A 16816-nucleotide genomic window follows, 5' to 3' on the forward strand; every position below is an offset into this window, starting at 1 on the left:
GTCATTTTATCATCATTGTGAAGGAATGCCTAATTTGTCTGTACATGCTTAAGCATACGGTAACCATGAATCAATAATCAATAATAAAAATTCGAGGTAAACTCACCAAACTTGTATGCTTCGGCACTTGGAGTGCATGCAACCTGCATACTATAGTTGTTACACGGATCTAAAAGCATGGAGATCCGTGACGAAGTATAGAAAATCGACTTTTAACGAGATATAAATGTTACAGTGCAAAACAATATCCATATGAAGGTTTTAACAACTGGCTGTTGCGAAGATATATTTTGGAAAGAGAGAAAATTCAGTGGCCCCTGCGGGGAATCGAACCCACGTCCTTTCACTTTCCGGGTGAAAGCCCTAGACCACTAGACTACAGAGGCTGGTATAAGTCGCCATCTGGTGGCAGCGTCAGCAGTTGTGAGCTTGGTCTGAGTCTGGTCCGGCCGTCCATGAACGGTCCCTTTCAGTGTACACGAGCTCCAAGGAAAAATTGAGAGATTCGGTGCCTCTGTAGTCTAGTGGTCTACGGCGTTCACCCGGAAAGTGAAAGGACGTGGGTTCGATTCCCCGCAGGGGCCACTGAATTTTCTCTCTTTCCAAAATATATCTCCGCAACAGCCAGTTGTTAAAACCTTCGTATGGTAGCGGAGAGTGACGTCATCCTTGTACAATATCCATATCTTCCGAGTCTGGATATCATGTTCTCTTTCCCACTCCCACATCATGGAGATTGGCTTATGGACTGAATATTGGTCAAATCCTCAAGGTAATCAATACTGGGGTTCTTTGTGGGCCGGAGCTCTTTCAACCCTCCACCATGGATCCAGAGAAATGTATTGTGCGTAGGTTCGTTTGATTGCTCTGTAAAATATAGGATCCGGCAATATTTTTTCCATATTATTCAGCTCTTGCGAGGAGCGATTACTCCCATCGCTCTTCTTTGGATCCTTACTGTGACAAGCGGTACAATGTCTTCTGGTAGATTTTGCGTTACCCAGGTCGCACCATGGGGAAGCCTATCACGTTACAATCCCATGCAACCTCGACTCACTGATAGCACATATAGCATCTCAAATACGTCGGGAAAATATATTTTCTTTTGAAGAAGTGTTGTTCACTCATTGAAAACTCCCTCTATCGCTTTTGCTTCTGCAATCCAACCAAAAATTCAATGGCCAAAAAGGCTTTTTTAGGTGTCATTTAGCACCTCTTACCTCTTGTTCCCATGAATTCAGAACCATAGTCCTTATAATAATAGATATTATCGATAACGTGATCCATATACTTCGACTACCAATTCGATAACATGAACCGAGTCCACCGTGAAACTGCAATGACTCCTGTTAGTTTTGGGAACTGAATCCTTACATTTCTACTTCCCACTATGAGTACACATCTTAGGGGGAAACAAAACAAAAATCCCCAACTTTACTTTCTTAGAGAAGAGGAAATCTCTTTTCTTTCATTGGATGGAGGAAGAAATAGTATCGCGTGGCACGTTTGGGAGATGGCGTACGGATACTGAGGCAATCAAACACATCGCCATGAATAAATAAGTAACATTCACTATTTCTTGGGGAAGTGGAAAAAGAAATCTTAGTAGTAGGAGGGGAATAAAAAAAAAAACAACTTCTAGCTTTTTTTCCTCTTTTCCCCCAAATTTTATCAAAGTAATTGCAACGTCTTCTTTCCCCTTACGAACATGCATATGAATTTTTCATCCAGAGTAAACAAGAATCCATTTGTGATGAAAAGGAATATATGTACACGCATTTCCTGATATATATTACGTCTATCTCCTATTTTCTTACAGATTTTTTCCCCCCGTCTTGAAGAAAACATTGCAGATTTATAATTGGAATGTGTAAGATATAGGTATAGGAGATTTTTTCGAGAATACGCAGTTGAGTGAGAGAGAGAGATGAGATTAAGGTAGAGGATTAGGATAAAAACTTGTTTCTCAAGAATTTGGGGATTCGATCTATATGTCGCGTTTGATTTTATTACCCGCAATGCTGTAACTAGCCATTCCTGAGCCCTGTGCAATAATTTGAATTTAGGTACCTTCTATGCCATTCTTGGCTTAAATGGGTCATTCTGGGGCCCCCTTCCAAGTGGGTCCTGTGCGGGTGCACCTGTTGCACCTGCCTGGTTACGGCACCGAATACCCTGATGCGTTATTACACCCTATACATAGGATTTTAACATGGGGTTACCCTCAATGGCAAGCATCACTATTACATCATTGAAAGACGAGGCGGGGCTAAAGATTCAAGGGGTGTAAAATGCTTTAGTATGCAGTATATGTTACGGTAAATGTGATAAATCGGTTTTTTGCATAATTGCCAATCATCTCTGTTAGTTTGATAAAATCATTAATTTTGCCAGCGATTATGCATAATACCCAAACATCGGTAGTGAATTTGATAAATAGTTCGAATTTACGCCTTTACCGGTGATTTTGCATATTGCCTTAGTGTAATTGATGGATTTGATAAATATGAAAAAAATCCCGTTTCCCTTCTCTTCACTAGTATGTTCCACCTACCTCGATTTAAGGGGAGGGGTGTCACGATCCCTGAAGTCGTTTATGCATAACCACCAGAAAAAAGATAAATTACATGTATTTATCGAATTAACGCAGTACACTTGGGTATTATGCATGATCACCTATAAAAATGTTTTTTTTTAGGGTTAATCAAATTTACCAACGATGTTTGGGTATTATGCATGATTGCTGGTAAGAGTGATAAATTTATCAATTTTATGGAGACGATTGGCAATTATGCATAATAATCAATTTATCACATTTACCGTAACATATACTGTATGCCAAAGAATTTGAACCTCTTGCCTCTTAAGCGCGCCTCGTCTTTTAGTGGCGTAATAGTGATCTTGGCTAATGAGCGTAACCCCATGTTAAAATGTATAGGATGGAATAACGACCCGGACGCGTTCTTTATGCTTGTTGACTGAAATGGGTTGTCCCATAAACTCGTAAATGGTTTGAATACTCATAAAAATTGAAATAGTTATTATATTTAAATGCGCGGTTTGTAAAAAAGTTGGTCTCACGAGGGGGACGGGTATTTGGTACAGGACGATGCAGAAAGCGAATCACTGGAAATATGCAAATGAGAGTCTTATAAAGGGCAGGTTGTACGGATAACAGCTCATTCCTGAATTTTCCTGCTACTATTTTACCGCATACTAACTCCAGCCATATCGCCATACAGAAATTTACTACCGATCGAGAGATTTTTTAGGAAATGAAAGCGCCATCTATCGGTGGTCACCTCAGGTTATGTGTATGAAGATATAACTTTTAATCTATTTCTTAAGCATTAGATAAATGGATTTGACGCCAGCCTTGATGGTTTCTCTAATGTTGGCGCATACATTGAGTTTTTATTGTGATGTAATATTAATGGATAGATTACTATTTTTCAAGTTGTTTTACCTTACAAATTCCTGTATATTTTCTGTGTCGCGTGCAACGTGAATCGCGCCACTCACCAATAAGAAAAACGATACGACTCACGCCAGCGCTTTACGTCGGGCGCGATTGGCTGACTGCTTTTCATGGAGTCAAATGTGTCATACGCCGCGCATTTCTCTCCTCTTCACCTTTGTTGTGTTTTCTTTCTCTCCCTCTCTGTCTACCTCTATCAGTGTGCAAAAAACGCGGATATGCACACGGCAGAACAGGTGATGCACCACGCTAGGAAAACACAAACGCGTTGCGTGATAAAGTTACATATTTCTGCCCACTTGAAATGGTTCTATTCGGTCCACGCGGCGCAGAGAAACCTGTTCCTCTGAAAATCCGGCTTAATGCTCATTAATCACAAAAAAAAAGACCAATAACCGTAGCAATTAAACAAGGTTCGAACTTGGACCCGATGGTCCACAATATTGTCATGAATGATTATCTTACGGTACCAAAGGTCATCCTGGTCATCCTGGGTTTATACGCTGGCGATTTTATATTAATTTCAGCCGAAAGGAAGCCCTTGAAAGCGCCAAGTAACCTCCAGGAGCTGATCACAAACGTCTTGGGTGTGACTCACAAACCAAGATGTTCCATCGAATACGAGGATCATCATAGAGCGACAAGTTATTGTGCCATCGACTCCCTGGTGTCACCCTGGATGAAACACTCAACTTCAGGAGCCTTACCAAGAACAAAATCAAAAATGCTCAGATCCTCTACAATGAGATTCTGCAATCTCAAGTCCAAACTTGGTTTGAAGAACAGTTTTGATGTACGAACAAATCATTCCCACAGTACGAACGCGTGATGCCACAGCTTGGGCTTTCGCATCTTAGAGCAACATGTACAAATGACAACGATTCCAAAATTTTGTCTTCAGGCACTCCACAGGAGCACCAAATTGTTTCCGCTTTCAAACGGCACAAAGATTTGAAGGTGTCGTTCATATGTTCCCACATCAAGAAACTACTTCGAAAAACAAGAAGAGTCGCGTCACCGACATCACACAGAGATCTCCAATTATGATGCTCGCGAGTTTCTGAAACACCTTAGTTCTAACAATATACTCCATACGAAATAAGTGTCCGAATTTTGAATAATGTGTGTGCGCTTCTGTATATACACGCGTACATACATACACTGTTTTTGTATATATTCAAACATTTATCACTTTTCTCCTTCTCTTCATCTTTCAAGACAAAATTTCTTTTTTTTTCTTCCTCTTTGAAATATTATAATTTTATGGCATATTTTATGCTAATGTAATATTGTGTTAGTTCAAGATGAAGGAGAACAGGGCTTTTTTGAGGTCGGTGTTCTGTATAACGTTGAACAGTCACGAATGACTGAAGTTTAGCGAGCGTTTCAGACAGAAAATATATTGAAGAAAGGCTCAAGTCTAATCATTCCTACCGGACTCGTTTTCCCTAGCTCTCTATTGGCAAAAAGTTGAACTAATTTTTTTTCTAAATCAAAATAAAAACCTCCTTTGTGAGAATAACATTCTCGCACACCGCATTCAAATATACTGATTCCCCAAATTTTTAAACCACTAATGAATTTGTGGGACATTCTTTGGGACACTCTTTAAGTCTCTTAAATATATTTAAGTTAATAGTCTCTTAGGGGACTCTATTTTTTCAAATACATTACCGGAATGATTCGCCGATGTGTTACGGTATTCATTCTGAGAGCATGAGACATCCAAACGATACGGTCAAATTATGGCTTCATAAATTTTTTATTAGAAAAATGAAATTTTTACTGCAAGTTTGTTTATTAGACTTCCTTCCCCCTTTCTTTCAAACCGCGATAATTTTGACTTCGAAATTTCAACATATGCATAGCATACGAAGGTTTTTAACAGCTGGCTGATGCAAAGATATATTTAGGAAAGAGAGAGAGAATTCGACTGCCCTTGCGGGGAATCGAACCCACGTCCTTTCACTTTCGGGGTGAATGCCCCAGACCACTAGATTACAAGGGAAACGAATATCTCAATCTTTCCTTGGAGCTCGTGTGCACTGAACGGGACCGTACATGGACGGTAGGACCTAACTCAGGCTCCCAAAGGCAGTTTGAATTTTCGCTCTTTCCTAAATATATCTTCGCATCAGCTAGCTGTTAAACACCTTTATGTTTCATTCGTTCGTTTTGTTTGTTCGTTCAAAATTGATGAAATTTGGTATTTCGGCATTTCTTGAAATACTAAAGGCAGCCCATAGGGCTGAGAATCAGCCAAAATTTATTTCTAAAGATCATTCCGATATTTATGAATTTTTAAAGTTTCTACGGACTATGTATAAATAAATATCTGCATAATTTTTTAAATTTTATTAAATAATAGTAAAATATCTCTTAATCATTATGTTAAAAGTTTTATTACCACAAAACTCGATTTCAGATGGAAATTCCTTGTGAATTTATAATCTCCCAAGTTACGATTTTAGTATTAGACAACAGATGGCAGATAAAATTAGTATGAAAAGTTTAATAGGGGTAAACGTTTGTAATGCAGCGATGGATCCCATTAATATGGTTATGAAATAAAAAACCCCAAATACAACACCAACCTGTGTCTAGCTAATGTCTTCAGATTAGATAGTCCGGTTTCTTGAATAAGTACAGCAGAGTAGACAAGAGATTTCTATAAAAATAAATAAATATATACATGTATATATAATATATTTTAGTAATTCAGAAAGTGCGACCATGTAAGGGAATTCATTAAAAAAAATGTTTTTTTAATGTCACTAATAATACGTACTTCGTGGTCGGGGTCTATTTCTAAAGCCTTATTGAACACGTCTAGAGCTTCCATATTCCTGCCCTGATCCATCAGAACGACCCCAAGCTATAAATCAGAAGTAATAATTATATCGATGGATGTAATTTATTAATACTTCATTTAATTTTTACAATACGATTTAATTTTCTAAACCACTAAATACACATGCTTATGCAATCACAAATACAACATTGCTTTTAACGTATCCCATGATTTTGTTTCGTAAATATCGTTTATGAAGAGAGATATGCAATATTCTCATATTATATGGATGCCAAATTCGGTCCACCAAGGGGGTTCTATCTGGTCCGCGAAAGCAGCGCTGTCTTAACGCATGGGTACGACCGGGCACAGCCCGGGGACCCCAAGAGAAGAGGGGGCCTGATAAAAATGGAAAGTAGTTGGATTTTTCGAAAATTTGCCAGCTACGGCCTCAGAAAAATCACTTGGTCCGCGGGTCCATGGTGTTCTCCGCGCGAAAGGTGTTCCGGTAGAAAAGTATCACTCTACTTAAATCTTACCATATTTCATTCGTAAAAATTGCGAGGAATCGGAATTCATATAAGACATCGTCAGTTATCGCTAAAAAACTGTGAAAGGTAAGTAACGTTGCCAACTCTACAAACAAAAAATATTATTAACGGCAAGGGAAAGATGTTTCCAGCTATTGCCAAAATTGCTGGAAAAGTGCTAATGGTTCTAAATAGAGGGAGGGAAACACTGCTAGGGAGTCTCGATGGAATAAAATTCAATCCACCAAAATTTTAATTTTTGAAAAACATGTGAGATGAACATATTCATATGATAATAATGACATATTTATGTGTCGTAATTTCGAAAATGCATTTCATAAATTATGTAAACAATCACAGTCCTTGATTTCAGTAAGGAATAAAAACTCCAGCTTCGTTGAAATAAAAACCGGACGGTCAAAATTACGGAAATCACCCGTTAAATACGGGTTATACTGCCCCACCCCCCTGTATATATACCAGTTTCTAGCCCGTGAGCAGCAGAAATACCTCATATCAGGCCAGTGAACTGTGAAAGTTGTTCACCCCTTACAAGCTTTACAGTATAGCGACCTATGTAACAATATTTTTCCATGGTATCTATCTACCCATGTCTGTATATTAACCCCCCCCCCCCATAAAATATCCTAACATTCTGGTTAGTAACTCGAACTACAAATGATGTGAGTAGATCTCGTGATAACATAGCAACTTACGTTGAAATAGAGGTCTGGATTAGCATTATCGAATCTTAGAGCAGCGTGGTACATTTCTTCGGCTTCTTTGGTTCTAAAAAACAATAATTGAATAATTTTCGGCAAAATTTAATGCTGCATATTCAGAAAATCACGTTCACGCATGCATGGTAACGTATCGATACATAAATAAATCAAAACGAATAAAAAAGCTTAACCCAATATTGTAATAAGAATCATTGATTGATGATATTGTTTTTGAATTATCTAAATAGAGTAGACTCTCGCTAATGCGGCACGCAGCAAACCAGGGTGCGCCGGTTTCTCGAGATCGCGCGGATCACTGGGAATTAGTGGAAAAAGCCGATTTCTGAATAACACAGTAGGTGTCACTAATTAGAATCACGGATAATATTATCATCCGAGTTCGTTATGACACTTGCAAATTATGGAACAGACCAATGCTACATGGTATCATACGGTGTATGATAGCATATACCGTAATACATTATAGTTATCAGTATTACTGTGTATGCTATCTTTTTTTTCCCCGTCTCAGCCACCTCGTTGGGCATTTTGCCTGTTGTGGCGTTGTATTTGTATTTGTATAAAAGTTATTTTGTGTATTTTGTGGTTGAGGCTGAAACAGACATTCTTTTTCGATAAATTATCGTTATTTGCCTGCAAGACTATGTGCAATGGAAGAATTCTATGTTGGTTAGAAGGTGTTAACTTTTCTTTGTCGACAATTGTTTCAATACTCTGTTCACGATGCCTTATGCGAGCAGTAGCAGCCCCTATAATCTATGCAAGCATGGAGTTACTTTTGCAATGACCCGTGGACAAAAATGCAATGTAAAAACAAAAGTCCCTTCCTTCAGTTCTTGGTGAGTTTCTTTCAATTGACTAGGTTCACAATCACTCGGACGAAAGACTTTCTCAGGTTATTTATGGAACGCGTGTCGTAACTTGCATAAAAAAAAAAATATCATTATTTTAGCTTAAGGTAAAAATATCTTGTTTTAGAAGAATGTGAAGAAAAAAGAACTTCTCACAATTGAATATTTTGCAACCTGTTGTGTGGAAAATACGAAAAAAAACGGAGTCCCCGCTCGATTAAACTGCAGGTATAGATTTCTTTCGGATACAATCGGTTATTGTTATCAGAAACCTTGAATCCCGATGTTATCGCATTAAGCGGCGTGCAGTGTATAAACTTCAGACATGCAATGACATGTTTTCCTCTTGTTTGTATCAAGAAAAGAACTCTGGATTACTGGACGGGCCGGATAAGCGCACGGCTGGACTATAGAGAGTAGATTGGCGTAGAGCAGAGGTTTTGAATTTATTTGAACGCCGTCTGTAATCATAATTTATTAGAATATGCCCAAAACGACAACTCTAAATGCTCGACTCAAGTCCGCCTGATGCTATTTATTGATTGGTGTGCCAATTGATACCTCAGGCATTGCGCACATTTTAGCCATATTGAATCACTAAAATGTGCACTTATATACACTGTAATATTTTATTTACCCAGAATGGATATCATTAATATTTATAACATATGTATATAATTTTGCATTTTAATTATAGTGATGTCAATTCTGTCGGAGGACCACCTGCCCAATGTTTGATGTCGAAAAACGCTGCCTCAAGTTCATTCCTCTCATTAAACTTGAGTATTTCTCGTGTATTTTGATAAGAAGCGGTCTTCAACGCATGGCTAACAAGCCACGTGTGGCTCTCGAAGTTTTAGCAGTGGCCCTGCCGATACATACTTATGACAATCAATAGAAATGCTGAAAAAAACAAACCTCAATGAAGAAATGTATTCCAGAATTTGCTGGAGTGGTATTTTTAAAATTAGTGAAAAAAATGATTATTTCGAAATTCATGAAAATTCATAGCTATTGAAAAATAATTCCAGGGTTATTGAAATAAATATTTCCAGAAATACTGTAAAAATTATTTTCATGTTTAAATTTTTTTTCAGAATTACTGAAAGAAATATTCAAAGAATTTATGAAGATTGATATTCAATTGGAAAATATAATTTTAAATTATAGTATAGGATAGCTCAGTTTCCGTTACATTTTAGCCGTAAGAAAGCATAAAGTGTGTTTCAAAAGAAAATGGAATAATTTCAAAATGGCGATAGAATGCACGTAAATAATTCATTTTCTGTCTTATAAATACTTGATTTAGGTGACAGAAGTATTCACACGTGAACATAGTAAACAGCGTTTTCCTCTGAGTTTTGGACATCCACCATGTGATCGATGAGATTTAAAAAAATTATATTTCAACTTAAACAATGAGATTTTTATTAAAAATATCTCGTTTTTGATCTCGTCGAATATTTTCCGGAAAAGAATAATTCTCATAGTAAAAATTTTATTTATAATCGCTTGTGATACCACAGTCTCGTCCATATATTTTTACTTAAATAAAAAAAATTCTCCGAGAAATTGCAAATTTTGTTTTCTTTATAAAAATTAAACGATTTTGCATCGGCGCCGCCGCTGCCTCCGTCACATTGAATTAAATCCCGTTCTTTTTGCCATATACGTAAAAAATAAACCGACAACATTGCTTTTTTTTTTTTTGAAAAAAAATTCTTTCTATGAAATATTCAGAAGAGGATAAACGCAAACAATTTCTTTTTCCCTCTCTTTGAATAAAAAAAACATATTTTTAAAGTTTAATTTATTCATTTTGCTTTACCATTTCCATATGTATAAATACGGAATATGTAGAAGAATAGTTTTATTATTCAAAACTCGCGATTTAAGATATAAAGAAAGCGTTTCGTTTTTAAAATAAATAAAATATTACTTTTCGGTTCTTTGCACGAAACGAGGTTTCTCTTTTTCCTTTGGTTTTTTTTTCCATTTTACTTTAAAATTTATTCATTTTTTTATTTTTATAGTTATTACAATGAAATGTTTTTATTTTATTCTAACTTGCTCACTAAATTCAATCCCATGCAAAATGTTTACGATATTTATATTTATCCCATTATTTTCACGTTTCTCTTATTCAAACGTCTCAGGTGAAGTTGTTCTTCTTAAATGTGTGTGGATGCATATTTCGCTTGGAGGTATTCGAATATAAATGTGTGTGTGTGTTTCTCCATCATTCGGATTACATTTCTTAAAGGGATTAAAGAAAATAGGAAACATTGTATGCGAATTCATTCCGCGTTGAATAGTTTTATAGCAAAAATATGAAGTGATCTTACCTGTTCATTTTCAATAAAACATCTCCTCTACTGAGATAAGCGTTCGTGAAATCGCTTCTCAAGTTGATGGCTTGACGGTATAACTGAAAAATAATTGAATAAAACTAAATGTAAGACTTATTTTTTTTTATCAATTGAAGGTAGCTTTTAAATGTATTTTAGATTATAGCTATTTTGTGAAACTAATAAAATTTCAATGATTTCAACCTGTTCAATTCCATGAAAACGTATTAACTTTTATTTACAAGTACGGATGTAAATGCATATTTTTAACTGAAACAATACGTCAAGAATGCAATTTACTTAATTAGATGTTTTATATTCAATGGACAATTAAGGGTAAAATATACAGTTTGCTTTTATTCTATTGTTGCAAAACTACTAATGCAAAGTTGAATTATAGAATTTTAGGAATTATAGGAACTAACTAGAATTCTTTCTAGGAAATTTTCGCACCAAATTTCTCATTTTATTGCGATTTATAAATATCTGAACATATACAATTTCAACAGGTCTTAAAAATGACATCGACAGTTTTTTTTCTATATAAGACAGAATAAATTTTGTTTTCTAAAATACAACAAAACTTTCAGAAAGAAATTGTTTTCTACTATATATGTTGCCACCCCCCCCCCCATAAAAACGTATTGATTTTTTTACTAATACGTATGTAAATTGGCGCTGTTTGCAAATTTTTAATTGAACGAATACATCAACACAGCAAATTAATTAAGCATATTCGTTTTCTGATTAGCTAAAATGATTGATTAAAGGTAAAATATACAGTTCGCCTTGATTTAATGTTATTTATAGTTTGATAAAATCTTGATTGTAACAACTTATCTAGAATTTAATTTTAGTACCCTAAATTTGGTGCAATTTTATAAATCTCCCAAAACTCAAAATTTCAGCAGCCCTCAAAAAATCGCAACAACGAGGAATCAAATATGTTTAGATAAAAAAGAACTCTTGTACTTATACAAGGTCTCCTGTAAGTGTTAATGCGGCCTTGATCTCATTGGCCGTCCGTCGTAGAAGTACGATTCTAATTTCAGAAATGCTCAAAATGCGTTCAAAAATTACCCCGTACCAGTTTTGAGGGTGAAAATACAGTGTCACATAATAACGAATATAAATGTTTATACGGTCCCATTGTCCTCTAATTTCTAGTTAGAAAGTTGTTGCCCTGTATCACCCGTGAGGCCAATAGAAAAACTCCATGTGTCTAAGTGCACTATTGTTTGAGATATTTTAATTCAAAAATTAGAGAAAAAAGGTATGAAAGGAAACCAACGGACAATACACGCTCCTTTCTCCATTTTTATGCTGTCCTTTCCCAACTTTTTGAATTCAGCGTCTTAGCGAATATTGCACTTTGAAACTTGGATTTTTTTCTTTTTTCTGTTGGCCCAAGGAGAGGCAGGTCAACAACTTTCTAATTACAAGTTAGAGGACAAGGGGGTCGTATAAAAATTTAGATTTTTTTTTTAATTTTGTTACACCTTGTATTTTCATTTTGAAAATTGGTCCAGGGTGGTTTTCGAATGTATTTTGAGCATTTTTTAAATTGAAACTAAACCTCTACGACGGGCGGTTGATGAGATAAAGGTCGCATTAGCACTTACAGGACATCTTCTGTAGCCGTATTTTGTACTGAAATAACCTTAAAAATTTACTTTTTAAAATACCAAAAAACGTTAGAAAAGAAATTTGATAATAGGTTTTTCGATCATGTATTTGTCATGTGTATTCGAATATATACGGTCTCACTGAGGGTTAACGTGACCTCGATTATTAAAAAAATGATTGTCAGTACATGGAACTCGTATGGAGAGTCTTCCTGTTTATGTTACCTGTTCGAAACAAAATTAATGTTACGCTTTTCGCTCTTATAATGTTTCCGGCTTATAATGGGAATTAAATCAATATACTGAATGTGGGACCGAGAAATGGATGTTCTTACCGCATCAGCTTCTTCCAGCCGGCTGTTGTTCTTAGAGATAAGGAATGCTAGGTTTAGGTAGAGCTGTAAATGATTTGGAGTCACGTGTATCTCAGCTGTGCCCGATGAAGCTTTCATTTGAGGGATAAGACATTTGGCCTGTGATAATTGATAAATACATGTATATATGAAATTAATATATGAACTTTTTCAGGAATTGAAATGAAAACATTCCTACATTTCACAAGAAGAATAACTTATCCCACAATAAAGAATTTTGTTGAAATATCAAGATATGTACTTCAAATATGATTACTCAACATTATCAACGACGTATAAGATCCCAAGTGTACAGGGAGGTACCGTACTATACCTAATATAGTGATCCTCCAGATATAAGGAATGTTTATTTTTCCGATTCATGCTATACGACAGTGGTTTCCAACAGGAATCTTTGACGTTCGTGGCTGATTCCATAGCAAATAATGTTAATGAATAATGCTTGCGACGCCGATGGAAATTAATTGCTTGTGATGTAACGACACGTTATTCCTGATTTTTTATCGCGTTTTTTTTAAATTCCTGATTTGAATTCCTGGAATTAGTATAACATGTTCTCTTATCGAATATAGTAAACGACATTTTGGGGTCTCTTGAAACTTATTATAACGGGATCTGCACCTCTTTTATATGAGGATGCACCTTAAATATATGATTAATTTGAAAAGTGTATATTTTTTTATTCGCGATGTAGACCTACTTCAAAAGAAAAAAAAATCCGAATACTGATCAATACTATTCATGTTCTGGAGGTGTTCATAATTAAGATAAATGCTATTTCTCCAACTTAATGTTAAGCATTGGCTATGCAAGAAGACACAACGTCGTATGAGGTACAGAGAATCTATCATGAATGATCCCTTCCCCTTTAATGACGCGAGCTTGGCTATGCAAGATGCATAGCTAACTCTCCTCGTCACAAATTGCTGCGATCTGTTGATCCCAGAAGCATAATTCCAATTTAAAAAAATATTCAAATGACGTGTACACTTTTGACACGTCATTTATATCGACAGATATAGTTATTAAAATAGAAAACTTAACTTTTTCGGACATCCGATTCTTCAATTTCTAATTAGAAAACAATTGCTTTGTCTCTTCCGATGAAAAAAAAATTCACGTTTATTCCAATGTTTGCAGAGATATTTGAATTCGAAATCAGAAAAAAGTTGGGAAAGAACCGCTTCGATTAAAAGACAACACTTCTTTCCCTCATTTATGCTGTTGTTTCCTAATTTCCCTCTGTTTTTTTTGATTCAAATATCTCAACGAATATTACACTTAGAAACGTGATTTTATTTATTTATTTTTTTTGGAATCAGCAGAGACAGGTCAACAACTTCGTACCTGAGTTTTTTTAGTATAGGGTGTCCATATAAAAAACACTATTTTATTTTAATAACTATGCAACCCCTTGTAACATGAATGATGTATCTGAGTCCTACACGTTATTTGGATAATTTTTCTATTTGGAAGTATGCTTCTAGGATCAACGGTTCGCCAGTAAAATGCGGCCAGAGGAGTTAAATATGCACCCAATATAATGGATGGGATAGATTATGGAATTAATTTACATTCCTTTAAAGCAAACTTTTCGCTCAAAGGTGAAGTGTGAGAAAAATATGAGATGATTTTATTAAAAATCTTATTTAATAAGCAGTGGGTGGCCCATAAATTGTTGAATCGTTTAAAAATGAATAAAAATTGGAAGACGATCTGAATATGGTTTGTGAAAAAAAGTAATCCGACAAATTAGGATTTTTGTGGCAACGAAAAAAAGCTTGATTCAAATTTTTTTCGATGGGCTACACGAAAGCAAATTAATGGAAATAAGCAAACCACGGTCCTATAAAATGTAGGCTGTGCAATTTGTAGCACAGTTCTGAATTTTCCTGTTACTAGCTCTAACATAAGGTTTTCATTGCGGTGATGACTTTAGTGGATTTGGCCAAGTTGTATCACCGGCTGATGCTTTACGAACGCTTTAGACACAGAAAATATTGAAGAAGGGTTGAGCGCTCTCTATTGACAAGAATTTTTTTGTGAACGTTTTTTTGTGAACTTAGAAAATATATGTTGTGGAAATACTTTTTTCACAAAAACCGCATCCAAATGTACTATTTTCTTTAATATTTATCAATTTTGAACTTTTTACGACTTTATAGGGTATTTTGTAAAACGTTTTGCTCAACATTCAGTAGGAATATTGAACAGTATATTATATATACCAGTATATCAAAGAAGCAATTTGAGATAAATTTTTTGACGAATAACTTGACAACTTATGGAACATGATATCAAACTGTCAAGGTCTTATATCCTAAGATTGCGATTATTAGTAGGAATAATTTCAGGATATTTTTCTCGCATAAATAACGAAAAGAATAACAACATAAACATCAGAATTTTAAATTGGATAAGCCTTTGCGGAAATTATAAATCAAGTTAAATGAGTGTAATATAAACATAAGAGGAAATGCATACATATATACGGGGTGATTATAAAAAAAACTATCTCGACATATGGGCCCCTAACTATCATACCATTCACAGAAACTGAATGAAATTTTGGCATAAGGTATTTTGAGGTATGCGCTCAAGAATGATATGGAAAACAACAGTGTCACTCTAACAGTTACGGTTACAGTGAGAAAATTTCGAAAATATCAAATGGCAACACCAAGTTTTTTGTATTGGAATGCGATCTCCATACTGAAAAACACTAAATAGTGTTGGAATGGCACCTGTAGCACGAAAATCCCCGGAGCTAGGCAAGGAAAAAGGACTTTGCCGTGCACCAGAGCATTAATATTCGTTTCATTCGTCACACCGTTTCTTCGGCTGAGATCCCAGCCTGATTAGTCCTCCACAAGGTCATGTGGAAAATTTGTGAAACACAATAAAATGCTTTATTTTATGCTGCTTCTCTGTCCTTATTGGTTGTCCTCACTTTTAGCCTATCTACCGCCGGTGATTTTCATGCTACAGTTGCCGTTCGAACGATATTTAGGGTTTTTCACAATGGAGATAACATTCCAATACAAAAAACTCGGTGTTGCCATTTGATAATTTCGAAATTTTCTCACTGTAACCGTAACTGTTAGAGTGACACTGTTGTTTTCCATATCATTCTTGAGCGCATACCTCAAAATACCTTATGCCAAAATTTCATTCAGTTTCTGTGAATGGTATGATAGTTAGGGGCCCATATGTCGGGATAGTTTTTTTATAATCACCCTGTATATATATATATATATATATATATATATATATATATATATATATATATATATATATATATATATATATATATATACTTTGAGCGTACCTGCATGTAAACGTTTTCAGCCTCCTCGTATCTTCCCAAACCAGTCAAAATTCTTCCAACATTCAAGTAACCACGCATGTCATCGGGTTGAATTCTATTAGAAATATTAATTAAACTCATATTTTTCTGATGGGGGGGGGGGGATGAAAAAACATCCTTTAGATTATTTTTTCTGTAAGAAAACATTCTTTAATTTGTTACAGAAAGTAATCGTGAATATATTTGAATGTATCAGTCGTACCTGATCGCATCTTCATAGTGCCTCAGAGCTTCATCTTGCCTGTCCAACGACTCCAATACTTTCCCCATGTTATTATAAAGTTTTGCGTTTTGTTTATTCACCAATAGGCCGGAGCTGTACAGTGTGTATTCCGATTGCCTGCGATATTGATTGTAAATATCTCATCAGTATTAATCCATTCATGCGATCATCATAAATAATCATCAAAGGCAGTCAATAAATTGTCACTCGTGAACATACACAAATGATATGACTTCATAAATTTTGATATGACATGAATGTCGCTCTCCACTTGCCAATTCAGAGCACTCGTCCGGCAATCGAGGGACCCGGGTTCGACTCCCGGTAGAGGCAGAGATGAGTTTTTTCCTTCCTTAAAAAATTAACATCTCAAATACTAAATATCTTCACAACATCCAGTCTTCTGTATATCTTGTATTGGCAAGTGGAGAGCGACATTCATGTCATATATATAGCCCTCTGCTGGCTCGTCGTCCATGAGCTATT

At 35.5% G+C, this 16816-nt stretch overlaps 1 protein-coding gene across 2 annotated transcripts in view; it reads right to left on the reverse strand.

Annotated features, from left to right (window-relative positions):
- LOC149070486 (protein O-mannosyl-transferase Tmtc3-like) overlaps positions 1–16816 on the reverse strand; it is a 195991-nt gene that overhangs the window by 11182 nt on the left and 167993 nt on the right. For both annotated transcript variants that reach the window (XM_089248914.1, XM_089248915.1), the window contains exons 12-18: positions 16310–16447; positions 16069–16162; positions 12702–12839; positions 10739–10821; positions 7516–7588; positions 6267–6353; positions 6073–6146 (exon numbers count right to left, since the gene is read on the reverse strand). In XM_089248914.1, the coding sequence (XP_089105040.1) occupies positions 6073–6146; positions 6267–6353; positions 7516–7588; positions 10739–10821; positions 12702–12839; positions 16069–16162; positions 16310–16447 (687 nt within the window). The remainder of the gene's footprint in view (positions 1–6072; positions 6147–6266; positions 6354–7515; positions 7589–10738; positions 10822–12701; positions 12840–16068; positions 16163–16309; positions 16448–16816) is intronic.

This window comes from Pholcus phalangioides, unplaced genomic scaffold (genome assembly GCF_987345545.1).
Source record: "Pholcus phalangioides strain wild (caught in Gottingen) unplaced genomic scaffold, Ppha-v1.0 ptg000021l_1, whole genome shotgun sequence".
In the NCBI taxonomy this organism is placed as follows: domain Eukaryota; kingdom Metazoa; phylum Arthropoda; class Arachnida; order Araneae; family Pholcidae; genus Pholcus; species Pholcus phalangioides.